Raw genomic sequence first — 17406 nt, 5'->3', positions numbered from 1 at the left:
TAAGGAGGGAGATGGCAAGAGATGAGATCCAGTGCGTGTCGCCGCACCGAGTTTAAGGCAATGTTTCGATAGACCCCATCGGAATTTTTTTATTTTATTTTAATTCCATTTGGCACGTGTTATCTCACACGAGTTTTAAATTTTTCATTCGCTTACTCGTTTATTTTTTTTTTTAATTTTTATTTCATTACTTTTTCTTTATTTTTTAAATTCATTTCGCTTAGTGTTTAATCTCCCTCACTTTAATCGTTTTTATTCGTATTTTCTACTAGATTTTTTTTTTTATCATCACTATTATTATCATTACTTCTATTACTATACTTTATTTAAAATCGCTTTTTGTTTAATTGGCACGGTGCGAACAACTATCTATCGGAATGCGCCAACAGTTATACTATTTAGTAATAAAAAGCTTAAAGAGAGAGAGAGAGAGAGAGAGGGGGAAAAAAAGTTTGTCGGTTGGTAAAAAAAGAGTAAATAATTAAATGGATTTTTAAAAAATGAAACAGTCTATGGCAGTTTAAAGCCAAGCTCCCAATTGTGCTTCGAGGATAGTCGCCGCATCGGTTCTTCCCATTGTACGTAAATGGTTAAGTAGATCGGTAACTGCGCTTGCCTCGCGATGTCGTGCCTCCCAGAGATCCAGAATGTGCTCAGTGGGGCTGGCTTTTGTGGCGAAGTAATTGATGTATCTATGGGACAACAAACGGCGGATAAAAAAAATTTTAATCTGTTATTTGTCAATGCCAAGTAAAGTTAAAAAAAAAAAAGTAGGATACTGTGGAGGAGAGAAAGAAGCAAGGAAATGAGCAAAGTTGTATTTTATAAAAGATTAAAAGGATAAAAGATTTGACATGAGAAATAAAAATAGTCGAGGAGAGACGTCGAGAGTATAAATATTTGAATGTCCAAAACAACAAACCTGTCAACTTGTAATCTCTGAGCGAGCATTCTCCAGTCATTGCCAAGTGCGTTCGGTGGATCGAGACACTGGCAAAGTTGTTTCCTGAGCGATCTTGTGAATCTAAATGGCCCGCGGGCAGATGAGTCTGTAGACGTAATATTATTGGCACCAACACTGCTGACAACGGTGACTTCGCGCAACGGACGTGTAACACTACCCGAAAATACACGTTGTTTAATAACATCGTACACAATACGAAATACCTGCCTCTGGGCGTCAGAGGTTCGGCCCTGACATACCTGAAGTTTGTAACTTTTGGTTGTCGTAACCGCGTCAAAACTTTCGTCTAACGTGAAAGCGACATGACTCGAATTACTCGGACAGTTCCAGATATCTGGAAAAGCTATTTCCTGGTGCTCGGTGGGAGATTTACTCTGCCACTCGTTACCAACTTGCTCTAAGCTCACCCAAAGATTTTCACCACTGTCGCGAAACAACAGCGGACGCGGTTTGTCCAGCAGATACCCACGTATCTGAGTCTCGCGGTCCGCGATTATTTTCATCGCGGCTTTGGTGTCCTCGATCACATAAACACGCACACAGTATTGACTCGCGTACAAAACAACGCGAAGCCGTTTCGCGGCTATTGAGTCCTCGGCACTTGAGCCCACCAGGACGTAGCTGCGCAGCTGCTCGGTGACAATAAAGGCCTCGGAATGATCAAGCTGGGTAAAAAGCGGTGTGTTTATTGTCTCGCTACCCAGAGTCAGCACTTTTGTCCACGTGACTGGCTTTAGCTTGTCGGCACTTGAGTCAGCCGCCGTATGGTGCTGGTGGTGGATCAGGCCCTTGCTGTCCTGGTTCACGTCGTTTTCCTCGTCAGCTGGCCCATCAGGCTGGTCGTCTGACGCCCAGATACTCAGTTCCCACGTGCCCGCAGGGTGCAGCATTGCTGCGTGCTCGAATTGCAGGATCACGGGCTTGTCAAAGGTGACAGCAGGTGGGCCACAGTAGATCGCCGCGGACAGTTGAGTCATGCCCTCTGTGAACAAGATTCAACAACACTCGTATGAGAATAAAAAATAAAAATAATAATAATAATAATAGATAGTATAGTATTAAATGTATTAACATATTAGCATAACAATGGAGCTGAGATTTATCATAAAATCATCATCATCGGATTGTACAAAGAAAAGATGATGGATGTGATGAATGACATGGATGACAATGGGATGTGATAATTGGAATTTTATTACTGAAGGTTACCGGTTTAAAGTACTACTGGAAGTTGATATTATTATTATGATAAATTTATATGTTGTGATAGCGATAAATAATTATTAATCACCTGGCAATCGAGGACGGAACCTGTCCTCATCGAGAACAGATAGGTCGAGTTGTCGGCGTCCTTGGGCCTTTGAAATTGCGCCCTCCGGGACCGAGAGAGACACCCCAGAGTCCGGAAGAACCAGAAGCGCACCCCGTGCGTTGACCGCGGCCCTCGCCACGTTGCCGGTTTGCTCCAGCTTGGCGGCCGCGAGTCTCACGCGTTCAGAGGCAACGTTGTACGTCGTCGTCGTCGAGTCCGAGGACGGATAAGAGGAACAACTGGCGACGCTTGTACCGCTGTTTTCACTGCCGGAATAAATTTGCTTGTCAGCGTTGGCACCGGGACCCCCGGCACCGCTGCAGGACTCCTGGCTGCTGAGAACGCTCGGGCTGGGCGATGACACTGACGGTGACGGGTGTTGCTGGTGATGGTGAAGCTGTTGCTGTTGCTGTTGTTGCTGCTGCTGTTGCTGTTGCTGTTGAGTGAGCGCTATCGAAAGATGTGGCACGTCGTAGTGGTGCTCCGAGAGAGAACGGGACAGAGATAGCTTGGGATCGAAGGGATACTCGTAGGAGGCTTGGACTGTTGTTCCCGCTGTTAGATCCGGCTGGAGACACATTTTCTTATCGTGTTCTGGAAAGTACTCCGGCTGGAAATCTTCATGCGCACACATACACACATTTTAGTATTTCATTGCAATTCGTTTCATTTCATTTTATTTTATTATTTTATTCCTTAGTTTCGCTGTACATAAACAACACTGAATATAAATATATTATTCTACTACCGCTGGCATGTTGGAATTGTGAGTAAGATAAAAGAATAAAAAATAGTACAGCAACTCTGACATTTATATGTGGACTGTCTGACGAACAAAAGATGTTTTCAGCTTTTTTACGGATAAACTTTTGAGCTTTTAAACGTCCGGTATAAACAATTTTTTATTTTTATTTTTTATTTCAGTCTCTGAGGGTTTTCGGTAACAGAGAATTTAAAGTTTCTGTAAAACTATAAATATATAAATACATATGACAGAATAATTTTAGGGTTTTTTTAAAATTGATGATACTTTCATTTAACGATCGATAATTGACAGCTGCGTGAAAAAAAAAAATTAACTTTAAATGCTCGAGGGAACAAAATAATTTCAAATATCGTTATTAATATTTTTGACGTTAGCAGTCAGCATTTAATATTTAAAATTTGTTTTAAAAATAAATTCAGTGTGTTGTGTAGTTTAACGAGAGACGCGCGGGCTTAAGTGGTCGGCAATCGAGCACGAGTGCCGTTATATTATATAAATATATATATACGACATATATCGTACATCAAAAAATCCATTTCGAAATGTAGTTTCGTTCGTTCTGATAAAATGTAAATACAAAATGTTTGCTTTTAACCTTTATCGATTAAAATAATCTTAATTACCTCTAATAAAAAATAAAATGAATGAGAAAGAAAAAAAATGGGCGGAAATATATTACTAAATAATTCAAAGACGACTGCGATGTGTCGACATAGAAAAATAAATAAAATGTAAATAAAATTATCTAATAAATAACCCACTGTCTTTTAAACTTATAATCACAATAATAATAATAATAACAGCGAACATAAATTATCTTAAAAAATAAATGGGCAAGAATTTTAATAATATTCAATTTTCATAATTTAAAAAATTTTTTTTTCCACAAACGTAAATTAAAAATTAAAATAAACGCCTACCGAGGAGCTCTAACACAATTATAAATATGTCAATGACCGTAATCACATGCCCGCAAAATAAAAACCGAATAAATTTATTATTTATTTCCTAACTCTTTAAAATAAACGGAAGTACTCGTTTTGTTCGGCTCTCAGTTCATAAATATATAAAAATATATGTAAGTATAAACAACATATTTAATAAATGTACATTTATTCATATATGCAATTTATATATACACACATACATATATATTTATATATTTTGTTCTATTATAATACGATTGAAGGGATTCATAATAATAATTATTCACCTGCATTACGTGCCATAGAGTAAAGAGCGTGGTCTCGGCCTTTTCGCCTTACAAGTCTGATTAAAAGAAGTGCAAGCCCGCCGCCAAAAGCGCAGGCGAGCGCGAGTCCAACATACAGCGCCACGTCCATTCGCCGATTAGCCGCTGAAACGTCATGCAAAAAATTTTATCATCATTATTATTATTTTCTTTTTATCCACCCACAATTTTCTATTTTTTTACCTCCATACCCCAACGCATATGCCCGCATATTCGCAATATTATGCACCACAAGAGTTATACAAGTACGTCATACATTCTGGGCATACAGCGGCTAGTTCAGACCTACCTCTCTATAGAATATTGCAAATATACGCGCTACTCTAATACCAAAAACGATATTTTTAAAATTCATAACTTACCTTTCTGTGTAGTCGTGGTCGTGGTAAATTGTACGCCTCCCATTTTTCCTCTGTCCACTACGGAAATAAATTAAAAAAAAAAAAACATGATAATAATAATGAATAAAAAGTAAATTATTCTTTAGACTTGCGATCAATTGTCTGTCGTCAATGTCAGTCTCATCAGTATTATACATATATATATATATATATATATAGTTTTACAAGTCATTTTGTCTTGTTCCTCTACTGGTCTCTCGTTGTCTTAGTCTCGATATAATACCGAGTAAAGTGTTTACTGTACTCATATATTATCACATACATATAAATATACGTATGTGGTTGTTGTCGTCGGGTTGTCATGGTTAAATAAAAAATAATTTACCATTACACAATCCCCCGGTACAATTGGCGACGGCAGTGTCCCTTCCTTGACAATGACGACCACCATGAGCTGGAGTGGGTTCATCACAGGTCCTTGTGCGCGTATGAGTGCAGTCGCTCCCGCAGACCGACCAAGCGGACCATCTGGACCATCCACCGTCTACGGCTGACGACAGACCAGACCAGAGGATTAACGTTAATACTCTCCGTGTAAATACTTATCTCACTCTTTAAATCTAATCTCCTTTTTTCTTTTCACAGAAAGGGAACACAAGTAGTCCCGGCACAATATATGTGTGTAATACATCCATAAATACATAATAATATTCCGTTCGTGTTTGTGTTCATGTTCATACAGTGTAGGGCATTATATGCAGAGGATACAGGAGTTTAGTATATAAAAGAAAACCACTTGAATGGATTAAGTCGATGACTCACCTGTCTCGATGGCTGTTCCCTGCGAGACCCGGTCTGTCTCAAAGCAAGCGTGCGCAAGTAACATTGCCGATATATAGTTATAATAATAATAAAAAAAAAAAAATAAAGAAAGAAAGAAATTTTAAACATTTGTGAGAGAGAGTTATTCTCAAGTAGGGGCTCTAGCTTATAATAGTTTGGTGGTTTGTATTGTTTGAAACTCTATCATGTGGTTTATAGATTTATTTCAATAGGTAAAGTTGTAGTTGTGCTGTAGTTTCGTGGAGTGTAATAGGGTAGAGTCTGGACTCAGTTTGCTGTGTAGAAAGGGGAGGGCGGAGAAGTTTTTAAAAAGTTTTTAAAATTATATAGGCGTTACACTCACCAGGACATGCGGCATTGCAATCCATCTTTTGGACTGCGGGACCGAGGCACGGCTGTCCGTCGTTAATGGGCGCTGGATTGGTGCAGGTTCTCGTACGTTTTTGACCGCCTTTGGCACAACGTGAGTGACACTCGGACCAGGCAGACCAGGCGGACCAGCCGCCATTAACTGTGGACACAAGACAGCAGGATGACGAGGGGAACTCTGAGAGCAAGGGGTAACAGACACTGGGTGATGGTGATGGTGATGGTGATTATGATTATGATCAGCGTCATCACTGGGTAATGGCCAGAGGATGATAAAAAAATAAAGTTAATAGCTTGAGGTTAAATAAAACCAACGGTCATGCCAAGTAATAATATTTTCATGACTTGTGTTACTATTCAAACACTTATCACCTATTTATATATTTGTATATTGACTTTGGGTATAATGTGAAATATAGAATGAAAACTCTAGGTTGGGTATAGATGGGAAAATATATATATTACGGGTACAAAAGAAATTTAATCTTTTAAAAGTTTATTTATAATTTAACTTTGAGAAGTGCTCTCGCGAAATGTTGAGCGATAAAAAAAAAAAAATCCGTTTCTCGGAAGTTCACGGCAATATATATATATTTGAGTGACAATGTTTTTAAGTAGATTATAATGATAAAAAGATAAAAAATGTTGTTGTAGTGGCAGTATCTTTTTATCTTTGTTTTTTTTTTTTCCTTTGTTTTGTTGGTCCGTGATGGCAGGGTACAAGAAGATGAGTAAAGTTGTGAAGCAGAGGTAGGATAAAATGTAACTAACCGTAAACAGTGATGGTCGCTGGGGCGCTGAGACGTTTTGCGGCAATGTTCTCAGCAACGCAGGTATAATTGGCCTGGTGAGTGATCTTGGCTTGACCCAAGAGAAGATGGCCCTCGCTTGAAACAAGAAGAGCCGCGTCGGCATCCGAGCCGGTCGTGATTGGCGCTCCATTCCTCAGCCAGTAGACTCGCGGAGACGGCACCCCGGTGGGTGGTATACATCTGAGCTCGGTGCTCTGCCCGGCTTCGACCGACACGGAGTACGGCGGGGACTCGAATTGCTTTTTCAGATCTGTGTACACATATAAATAACAACACAGCATTACGGTCATTGTAATCCAACCTGATATAAATAATGATAATAATAAATATTAAATACTTACATGCAACATCGACAACTGCCGGTTGGCTCTTGATGGACCCAGAACCGGCCCAGGCGATGCACTCGCACTTGAATTTATCTTTGCCGAAGTATTCCTCGATATGATCTCGGGTGATATTTAATTCCGAGTCAACGATGCGTGTGCCAGTGTGTGGGTCCACGAAATCAGTTTGATGAGACTCCTCTGCGCGGTGGCCGTTGCAGCGAAAGTAAAGCTGTAGCGCGTGGGCGGCCTTACAGCGCAGAGTCGCCGGTTTGTTTTTAACGACAAAGGCATCCAGGGGTTCCATTAAGAAGACAGGCAGATGCCCGCCCGTTTCAGAGATTAGTTCGGTATCTCCTACGCTACCGCTGTTGCCGGTTCCACCGCCGCCACCGTTGCTGTTGCCGTTGCCGTTGGTGTTGCCATTGGGATTGGAATTGCTGGAGATGCTGCTGCCCCCGCCCGCGATCGTCGCCAGAGGCGGATCGTCTTCGTCCTCACCAAGCAAGTACGAGTCGTCATTAGTACCAGTGTCTCTCTCTCCCTCTTCCCCCTCTTCCTCCTCGTCCTCCTCATCCACATCCTCATTGTCTTGATCCTCGGAATCTTCATCGGGCATCATACCAGATGCAGTCATCGCGGCAGCTCCTATGCCTCCTCTCCCGACTGCTCCGAGTCCGAGTGCTGCATTTGACTCTGCAACTGGAGATTCCAGTTTACTCCTCCACCGTAACATAACTTTATACGTTTTTTTCGACTTAAATCTTTATATATACTCATTCTCCTTCTTAATTAACTCTTGCGGTCTTAACCTCAGCCGCTTAGCATACACACAAATAGTCAATAGCATCCCGTAGCAGGTCACTTACCATTAACATCGTGATCCAACGTTGTCGCAAAGACTAAGCCAGCATGTAAGAGAAGCAGCGGGCCTATGCAAAACATCAAAAGCACCAAAAAGGAATCTCGCCTCATCTCTCCGGCCCCACCGAGCAAAAAGTCGCCGCCACGTTATCCAGCCACTAATTTCATCTCACGCATTCCTTTCCTCGACTTTTGTTTTATACCTCCTTATTTTTATTATTTTTTTACTTTTCCTGAGGAATCTTTTATCCGTCGCCAGTGTACCTGAAATATATTTTTAAAACAACGTCCATTGGTAATGCTGAGGATTATGTATGGATGACGGCAATACATTTTTTAACGACAATAAAAAGGCTATAAATACGTAAAGTGCTATATAATATACATTCGAAGATGTGTGTATTTATATATAAATCAGAGTCTTCATTCACATCACGTGCGTCGTTCAACTTCCTGCGCGACACTCTCCACTATATATACATATATATGTACCTACATACATACAAATACATATATGTATACATATATACATATATACTTGTTGTGGACGGCTATTTTTCCCGGATCGTGTTACACTCTCTAGATACTAGAGTTCTGATGCCGATGGCACGCTCGCGGTGAGGGGCCAATACTCCGATCCTCAACCTCCAGCTTATTATCCTGCATACAAATACACAACTAAAACTAAAGCTACAAACCCCCAACAGGATCATCGTGTGTTCCTCTTGTTTATTTATTTACATTTTATTATTTCATGTTATTCCTGCATGCGCGCGCCCGAAGCTCTTTGATCTCCGTCATGTTTTTACGTCCACGGGTTTTTTACTTGCGTTAAAATTACACTTTTGGATTTTTAAATTTACTTGTATTTGGTTTCCGTCATTTTCATTTTTTATTTTTTTTTTTTTAAATAAGAACATTATTTTTACGCTACTTCGCGCTCCGTTTTGACGCGCTCCATTTGAACCGCGGTATCGCCGCGAGACTAAAGTCTCATTTTTCATTCTTTATTATTATTGTTATTACTATGGGTGATTTTTTTACTCCTTTATTTATATTTACATTTTTTTTCTCTGTAAATTGTACTTACCTAGACGAGTAGATAACGAGACCGTTTAACTGCAATATCCATCAAGTAATATTTCAGGCACTTACTTCATACAACAATATAACAACAAACAACATAACAACCAGTTGTATACACTCCTATTATTAATATTATTATTATTTATAGCAGTGTTGCACTATTACACCACTTAAAAATATTTAAAAATCAGTTTAAAAAATAAAAGAAATTTAAAAAAAAACCGCCCTTTTATTATCGCGACAATTTATCAAAACTTGCGCGCATTTAATTATTTACGTAAGTTGTAAAACAATCACAGTTAACAATTATCATTAACTCCATAAAAAGCACAATCTGCATGTCACTAGTAATTATCACCTGCGGGTGATAAACTTTCATAAATTTTTCATAGCATTTATTTTTTAAATCCCGACACAGGTGAAATGACAGTTCGGTAGGCAAAAAAAAAAAAAATAAAAATAATGTCAATGAGTAACGAAATAAAAAATAGTCAATGAAAAGTGTTTAAGTAGAAATGGATGTAATGAAAAGACGTGTAGTAGGTAGTCGCGTGTGTAAATGAAGGAGTAAGAGCGTAGCAGCAACTAGGGAAACGCGAGTGGCTCATGGCGGCCGACTGAGTGAGCTCGCGGTGCTCAAACCTCCTCGAGCCTCGGCTCCGCTGGCTCTCTGTACTACAGTTCTACTCGACGTTATAAACGTTGCTATGCCTTCCATTCGTATTCGCCTGCCTGCCTGCCTACTCTCTACTCTCTACTCTAGTGTACTACCACGAGCGCACACACGTACACTCATACTACTGCGCTCATGGTGTGATGGTGGTGGTGCTCGTGTAATATAACAAATGCTGGGTTTTAGTTGGACATGGAGTTGTGTTGGAGTGTAAATGACGGAGTAGTAGACTGTCGATGTGTAAAATTCACAGTATGCAGTACAAGTATCTCGAATTTCTATGGTGTTGGTAAATGTAATACTAGTAACTCTACAGCAACATTATATGGATGTATGTATGTATGGATGGATGTATAACAGGGTTTGTTTTGCTAGTAGTAGTGGTGACGATGATGTTGGTGGTGGTAAGCCCATGTGATGGGGAAGTGGAGAGTCGAGGTTCGTTCGAGGTACAGTAGGAAGGGCAACCGTGGGATGAAACAGGGACGGGAACGACGGCGCCGGAACGAGAGCTATGGCAGGAGCGAAAGAGAAAGAGAGAAGAGCAAGGAGTTGGAGATGGAGATGAAGCAGGAGCAGGAGCAGGAGGGAGAAAGTTAACAACGGCATTCGGCACAGCCTCATACTCAGCTATGCTATGTACCGTGGATGTGGATAGGAACTACACTGTGTTGCGAGTGTATGGCATAGCAGAATGGAAGATGAGAAGGAAGAGTGTAAGGAAGACTCGAGTAAAGAGCGCAAGAGATGCTGCTGAATAAGAGGCTGGGATCTCATGCTGCGCTTAATATTACCATCTCGCTTGTCTTTGAAAGCCCTCTTCGTCTACATCTCTATCTTGCTCGGATTTACAACCATCGGACTGTTATATATGTATTCTGGTGTACGTCTTGGACCCGCTGGGAGAGAGTGAGTAAGAGTGGATAACGAGAGAGGGAAACAGACACACATCTCGGTACATGCCGCGAATTACTCTTGACAAATTATTATATATTCATGATCTGATTACTCGAGTGCAGTTGCAAGCTGGGCTGTCTGGTTGACTGCTAATCGATGCCACGATCCGTGGCTTGTCTTGTTTGAAAAATACATTTTTTATTTTAACTTGCCATCCTCATTCTCAGCTCTTGACTCTACTCATCTTTTAATTTCTTTATTCTTTATTTCTTTTATGAGTCTTTGAAGTTTTAAATAGTCCTGATGAGTTTGGCCGCTTTACTTTATACACCAGCACACTCAGCTCTCCTCTTAACTTATATTACTGTATAGAGTATAAGTAACGAAGCCGAAGCCGGGCTATGCATACCGATAAAGACTCGATAGGCGGAATGAGCGACGAGGAGAAGAAAGAGAAAAAAAAGGAGAACGATAACGATAACGAGAAGGAGAAAGAGAAGGAGTTTTAGTTTTTAAAAATAAAAAGTAAAAGAGTTCTCAGGGGGAGAGACACCGAGGGGGCTCTGGGAGCTCTAGGGGACCCAGGGGGCACTGCGACACGCCCTCACTAGAGTGGAGACAATTAGGGTCTTTATGGACCGTCCGGAGTAGTGGCATTTGCACGGACTTGCCGGTGCCGCAAAGGAGTTGACGATGTTGATGCCTCTTGCCTCTGCTACACGACATACACGACCGTCACCCGACTCAACCCGACTACTCTCAATATGTACCCCACACCACACTCCACATCTACATAGACGAGCTGAGTAGAGTAGTGTAGCCAGCACGAGTAACAACCAAAGAACCTACTCGTTGGCCGCCTCCACTGCCGTTACCGCCACCGCTTACGACTACGACGACGACGACAGTATAATAAACGGCAGTGAAAGGACCAGAAGAGGAAATTGCTCGAAATGACGCATATAGAGACTACTCACTAAGACCACCACGTGTTCGCTCGCCCGAGTGATTCCGATTGTACTGGACCTCTGCTCGATAATAAGTGCCGCGGATACCAGATAGCAGTTGAGTGTTTTTACTACGGAATAGAATGAGAAATAAATAGCAGTTTTAGATAGATAGTTGTATATATATATATAGTATTATATAATGGATGAGTCTGTGTGCCGGGCAGTGAGACTGTGCCGACATAAAAACAACCACTGTCTTAGTCTACGTCGTAAGTATAAACTCGGTGGCACACTCTATACTCATCCCATAGAGAACCGAGCAAGGAGCTGGTAGAGAACTTGTCCAAGATAAATGCTTGCCAGCGCCGAGGACTAAGGATGTAGGATATAGGATATGGGGATAGGGATGCTGGAGAATGGAAGCGCGAGATATATGAGATGGAGAGTGGACAAAGGATCGTTGCCCACGGTAGTCTCGAGAAAAAGAACTATTATATATTGGGTGTATATATATATTCGTATATAGGTATATAAAGGATCTGCTTCTGCTTTTGCTTTTGCTGCTACTGCTGGTGGTGAAGGTTTTGCTCGCGCGCGCGCGAAAACGACGGGCAAAGAGCTTCCATTCGTGTTCGATTGAAAAAGAGGGACGATTGAGTCTATAAGTATATATATACATATATATGTGCATGTATATATAGATTGTACTGATGCCGACGACTTGAGGGATTGGCTGCCAGATGAGACGGCTCTCATCTCGGATCTACTCGCAGGACCTTTAAGTAGCTCGGAGAAAGCTCATCCTAAAATCCTCACTATACAGTTATACTGTTGAATAACAGCCGCTTCATTTTCCTCTTTTTTCATCTCTCTCTCTTTTTTTTTTTTTTCGTATTTCATTTCATTTTATCTTTTACTACGTCGTAAGTTGTACGGTGGTACGTAACAACCCGGAGGCTCGTCATCATCCGCATATATGAGTCAGCTTGGGAAGCACGCCTCGACGAATTGCCACAAAGCCGTTTCTCAAAGCTCGCTCACTCTCACAATCAGTTGTATCTTCAGCCTTATCGACGGCTCCGGCGATACGGATCAATCTGATGATGGGCCAGATTGTCACACCAACAGTCCGCCCTGTCCTGGTATTGTCCCAGCAGTAGTCTAGTGAAATGAAATAGTATTGGTTCGAATGAAAAGACTCAACTCCTCGAGCACAGTGCAGGCATTGTAAAGAAGTGTCGAATGACAGCCAAGACAACTTATTTGTCACAAGACTCATTTTCCACCAGCCAGTGGTTGTAGCAGTTGTAAAATAAGTATTAGTGGCTCTTTCACATTTTTCCAACTTAGATCTCCGTGGGTTTTTTTTTTCGGCCTTTTATGTCTTCCCGTTATAGTTTTTTTTTTTTTTATTTTATTTTTTACTGGGTCTTTTTTCTGTCTTTCCTTTAGTACCTAGAAAAATTACGGCTTTGAGTCTATTAATTAAAAGAGAACCTCCAGCCGTCGTCGTCGTCGTTCTATCCTCGCTCCACTCTGCCCCTTCATGCCGCGCCGGTTAGGTATCGGGGGCATTTTTTATTCCCAACATCCGGCAGCGGTTTACTGTACTGGTGTACTGGGTACTGGGCGTTGGGAGCTGGGTCTGCTCGGGTTGGTTTAATATTTCACATCCCTGCTACACTCTTCCGAGTATGCTACTCACTGGTTCGCCGTCGAGGAAGAGTATAGTCCCGAGGAAATGGAACAGGGTTAGATATGTAGTTGTGTATTATATATGATATCCGTAATATTTATGTGAATATGTGTAGAGATAGAGGTAAGGTATATTATATATAATGGACTGAGCACGTTGGTACGTACATCAACCCCGCGATATGCCCGAGACGGGTGATATGTATTGCGCGGACACAAGACAACTAAAGCGACCAGGAAGACATGTGGCCACGTCATCTGATGAAGGGGTTGAATTCTATATACACGCCTTACATTACACATCGATATTCATTTTCGTTTCGATTATTCAAGATATACCGCAGTATATATTTATTATTATACCGCCGAGACCGGTCTAGTGCCGCCACGTCAGCACGCACGTCGTAGAAATGCACGAGGAAAAAATAATGGAGCTGAAATATCGTCTAAAAATATATATCTGTAATAGGTATGTTGTGTATTATGTGGATTATGTGTAGTTTAGTACACAGCCTAGGGAGCAAGGTGAAAAAGAAATGAACTCACGAAACAATAAACTTTCTCAGAATTCTTGCTCTTTTTTTATGGAATCCAAGTTTAAAAATACTTTTTTACCCCAACTTGTTATACACACATATATTATTTAATTTTAATTTCGAACTATTTTTTTTTTTCGATGAATTTTTTATTCAAAAAATAAGATACTGAGATAAATAAATTATAAATAATTGGGCAAGTTTGTTATTGAGTTCTGGTATCGGTTTCACAATTATTTAGAGAATGAGGACTCGAATAGTCACGCGATGAAATAGTATAAAATAAAAATAAAAAAACTAGGGGTTTTTAAATTCAAGCGCCGCAAAAATAGTCGATTAAGAGGAATAAATTGCAACGTAGGTAGATTATCCTGGACGCTGGCGCGAAAACTCGATTACCACAGCCGCGGTACACTCGCTCTTGCGTAAGCCATTTAACTCGTGCTCTGTGGTTTCCAAGAGTATTGGATGTGCACACTGACACTAAATCTACCCCTCCGGCATCTCCATTTGCGATTTATGAACAGGCTCAACACACAAAACGGTTACCCGCCGCACTACTGAACCCACCAGCGCCGTCCGCTGTCACAGCCACCATCCAGCTTTAAGAATAATAAATTATTATCACATCATTATTAATTAACTCCCCTCTCGATTCAGTTTTAATTTCATTCAGTCATTTCCCCCAACCCTTCCACTCCTTTTCTTCTATTTCTATTTACTACTCTTGTTATTATTTTTTATTTCTTCATACGCCCGCTACACTCTCTCATTTATCAGCGAGTATTTAAACAACCGTGTTTGCCGTCCGGCTTGTTTGAACTGGATCCGCGAGTAGGTTTGTCGCTATTGGTTTGTCCCTATTGTATATACATATATAAAATACAATATAGGTATATAGGCGTATATATAGATGCTGCGTAGGACAAAGACCCATTGTTCTACTTTACTGTGGGGTGCAACGCGATATCACCAAAGCACCCAACGCGGCTTTCCAATGAGCCCGCTACACTATTGCAAACAAATACTTTCAAGCTCATATATGTATACATATAAATGTATATGTGCGTACATATGAATACATCATGTATTACTTTGTAGTTGTATGTAGTAGCATTCAATTTGTCCGTTACGGGGGCGTTTATCGTACGCGCTATTTTTCGTCACCTGATTGAATGTCGATGAACAGCAACCGTGATAGTGAGAATTGGATTGGTCGTTATATATGTGTATATATAGATATATAATAGATGGTAGGTGACAAAACTCGTCCACTAGACTGAACAAAATGCTGGTGGACGTAGTGTCGCGCAAAACGGTATTGAATGTCAGCTGGACCTGACACCGACAGCAGCCTCTTGGCGCCATCGACATTCTCCTCCTCTTCCTCTTCCTCATCCTCATCCTCTTCCTCTTCCTCTTGCTCTAGCTCTCCGTCTGGTTTTACGTCTACGTTTACGTCTACCTCAATCTCAACAGTCCAATTCCCGATATCTCATTCCCGTCTTTACACCCATTACATCCGTAAACTCAATCCTCCACTTGGCTCAATCCACTCCAGCCAACTCTTTTAACTCCAGGATATGTCATTCATTGTAATTGCTGGTGTAGATGCAGAAGAGGGCTTGCGTCGATATTCGGATCGGTAATTTAGCCATTTGTCTTTCACCTTCGCACACTTAAATGTCCACTTGACTAAGACGTGTGTCGAGACATAAAGAAGCTGAAGATGAACCAGCGGATGAGGATGAGAGATGAAAAGAGTGGAGGGCAAAGCGCCAGAGGATGAGGACGGAGCTTAAACATCCTTCTAATTGCGAGCTGGTGGTGACTTTGGGTTTTATAAGCACGTGGAGTCAACACACCGTGATGCAGACTCACTCTCATACTCACTGACGCTCCGTCTCCGGCTTACTCTCGCCCTCTTTATTTCTTTCTATCACAAACGTATACGTACACACAACCCAGTTCATCCACACGTGTTACATATTTATCATGCGCTTCACGGCTATGGCATTCCTTTGAAGAAACTCACATGAAATTTGTTTAAATTTATCACATTTGCCTCAGCCCGAGACATTTTCAACTGTCACGGAAAAATTAGCAAGATAATAAATTATTTTGACGTGACAAAAAATTGAAAAATTGACGTTGGCTTCAAAAATCATAAAAAAAATGTCTGTTTAATTTTTTGTCAGCCTGTGGATACGTGGCCTTTTTTACGCTTTGTTTCTTTTTCTTTGGTTTTTTAATACATCGATTCCGCTGTATCTCATTACATTACCAATGGAACGTTGAACCAAATAGTTTACCTTGGAATATAACGTTACGGATCATGGATGTCTTGGGGACATTACCATGAGACGTCCAGTTGAGAATAAATTAGAATGCGCATGTATAATGTATACCTATACTATGTATATATACAATGCATATATACAAGTATATGTAATAGAAACATATATAACCGGGGTATATATATATAGCTTATATAGTTTATATATTTGGAGAGTTTCCAAGATCCCAATCGAAGTTTGAATTATCACAACTGGTCGCTACGTGAGCGGAATTACAGAGAGATATCTTCTGGGTCTAAAGTATGTATTATATGAAGATGTTTTGGAAGTTGTCTGATGACACGGGCTCGTTCGTTCAACTACTTATGGTAATTCCCGATACCACTTGCTATTCACCCACTCATCTATTCTACTCTCAACTCAACTCTCTGCTCTACAACTCAACCTAACACTCCACTCGGTATCTTCTCGACGGTCAGTAACGCAGCGAACTCTTGTCTCTCCCCGCCAGATCTATAACTAACCGGAAATTTATTAGACTACTTTTACAACAGCTGCAGATAACTTTTAATTAAATATTAGGGTGTGCGATTCGGGTTCTAATCGAATTATTACAAAATTTTATAACTTCGTAAATTTTTGAATTTTTTGTAACTTTTCAAATCGAGAAAATTGTGATTAGCTTTCAAATACAGCAGGATCTCGTTATAAGACTCTTCCCCTCAATTTGTTAAAACTCGCTCGGAGTTAAAACTTCCCCTACCAACAACTCAACAAAAGTTTTGTGCCGAAACCTCGCTATAAGACTAACGACCAGTACGACTAAAATCGAGATAAAATGAAAATACATAAAGATTGTAGACTAAATAATTTATTTTAAAAGAATACTTAAAATTTCGTGGTATCAAATAATTAATTAACGGAAAAGAACGACAAAATTCTGTTTATTTATGATTATACATAAAATAGATTCACTGTATAATAGAGAAGAGTTGAACCGAATACATAAATAAAACGGCGATAGTCTTATAGCGAGGCTTGGGCGCAAACGCTGTTAAGCACAATAGTAAGGGCACCTCAATTCTAAGAATTTTTTCCCCTACAGTCCCGAGCTAGTCTTATAACGAGGTCCTACTGTATTAATTTTTGAAGAAACCAAAAATAATTTTTTCGCTGGTTCCTGTCTGAGTTTTATTTACCTCTGGCAAAAATTTGAGTTATTGAAAAAAACGTTAAAATTTTAAGCCGTTCAAAAAAAAATTATGAATAATTCGAAAACTCACGAGTTATTAAAAAATTTACGAATGATGCGAAGTTCGAACTATTTGCACATCCCTATTAAATATTTATTATTTGTACACAATTTTAAAATTTTAAATGAAAAATTTTTAATTTTTCTGATCATTAATTAGGTAACATAACTGTG

The 17406-nt window shown here is 40.2% G+C and overlaps 1 protein-coding gene across 2 annotated transcripts; it reads right to left on the bottom strand.

The window, feature by feature from the left end:
- Window positions 1–9692, bottom strand: LOC130675694 (netrin receptor UNC5B). Of its 2 annotated transcripts, XM_057481518.1 has the most exons (12): window positions 8937–9692; window positions 7852–8110; window positions 7001–7684; window positions 6619–6909; window positions 5822–5989; window positions 5458–5490; window positions 5021–5185; window positions 4657–4713; window positions 4256–4399; window positions 2256–2894; window positions 923–1946; window positions 1–692 (listed from the first exon to the last, which is right to left on the bottom strand). In XM_057481518.1, exons 2-12 carry the CDS (start codon window positions 7955–7957, stop codon window positions 521–523), a joined length of 3483 nt encoding a protein of 1160 aa, XP_057337501.1. In that variant the 5' UTR covers window positions 7958–8110; window positions 8937–9692; the 3' UTR covers window positions 1–520. The 2 variants fall into 2 exon arrangements, with proteins under 2 accessions (XP_057337501.1, XP_057337502.1); XM_057481519.1 differs by lacking the exon at window positions 5458–5490 and having other exon boundaries at window positions 8937–9688.
- Window positions 9693–17406: the final 7714 nt, after the last annotated feature.

The sequence above is a fragment of the Microplitis mediator genome, chromosome 10 (genome assembly GCF_029852145.1).
Source record: "Microplitis mediator isolate UGA2020A chromosome 10, iyMicMedi2.1, whole genome shotgun sequence".
NCBI classification, from domain to species: Eukaryota; Metazoa; Arthropoda; class Insecta; order Hymenoptera; family Braconidae; genus Microplitis; species Microplitis mediator.
This window is presented reverse-complemented; position numbering and strand designations above follow the sequence as displayed.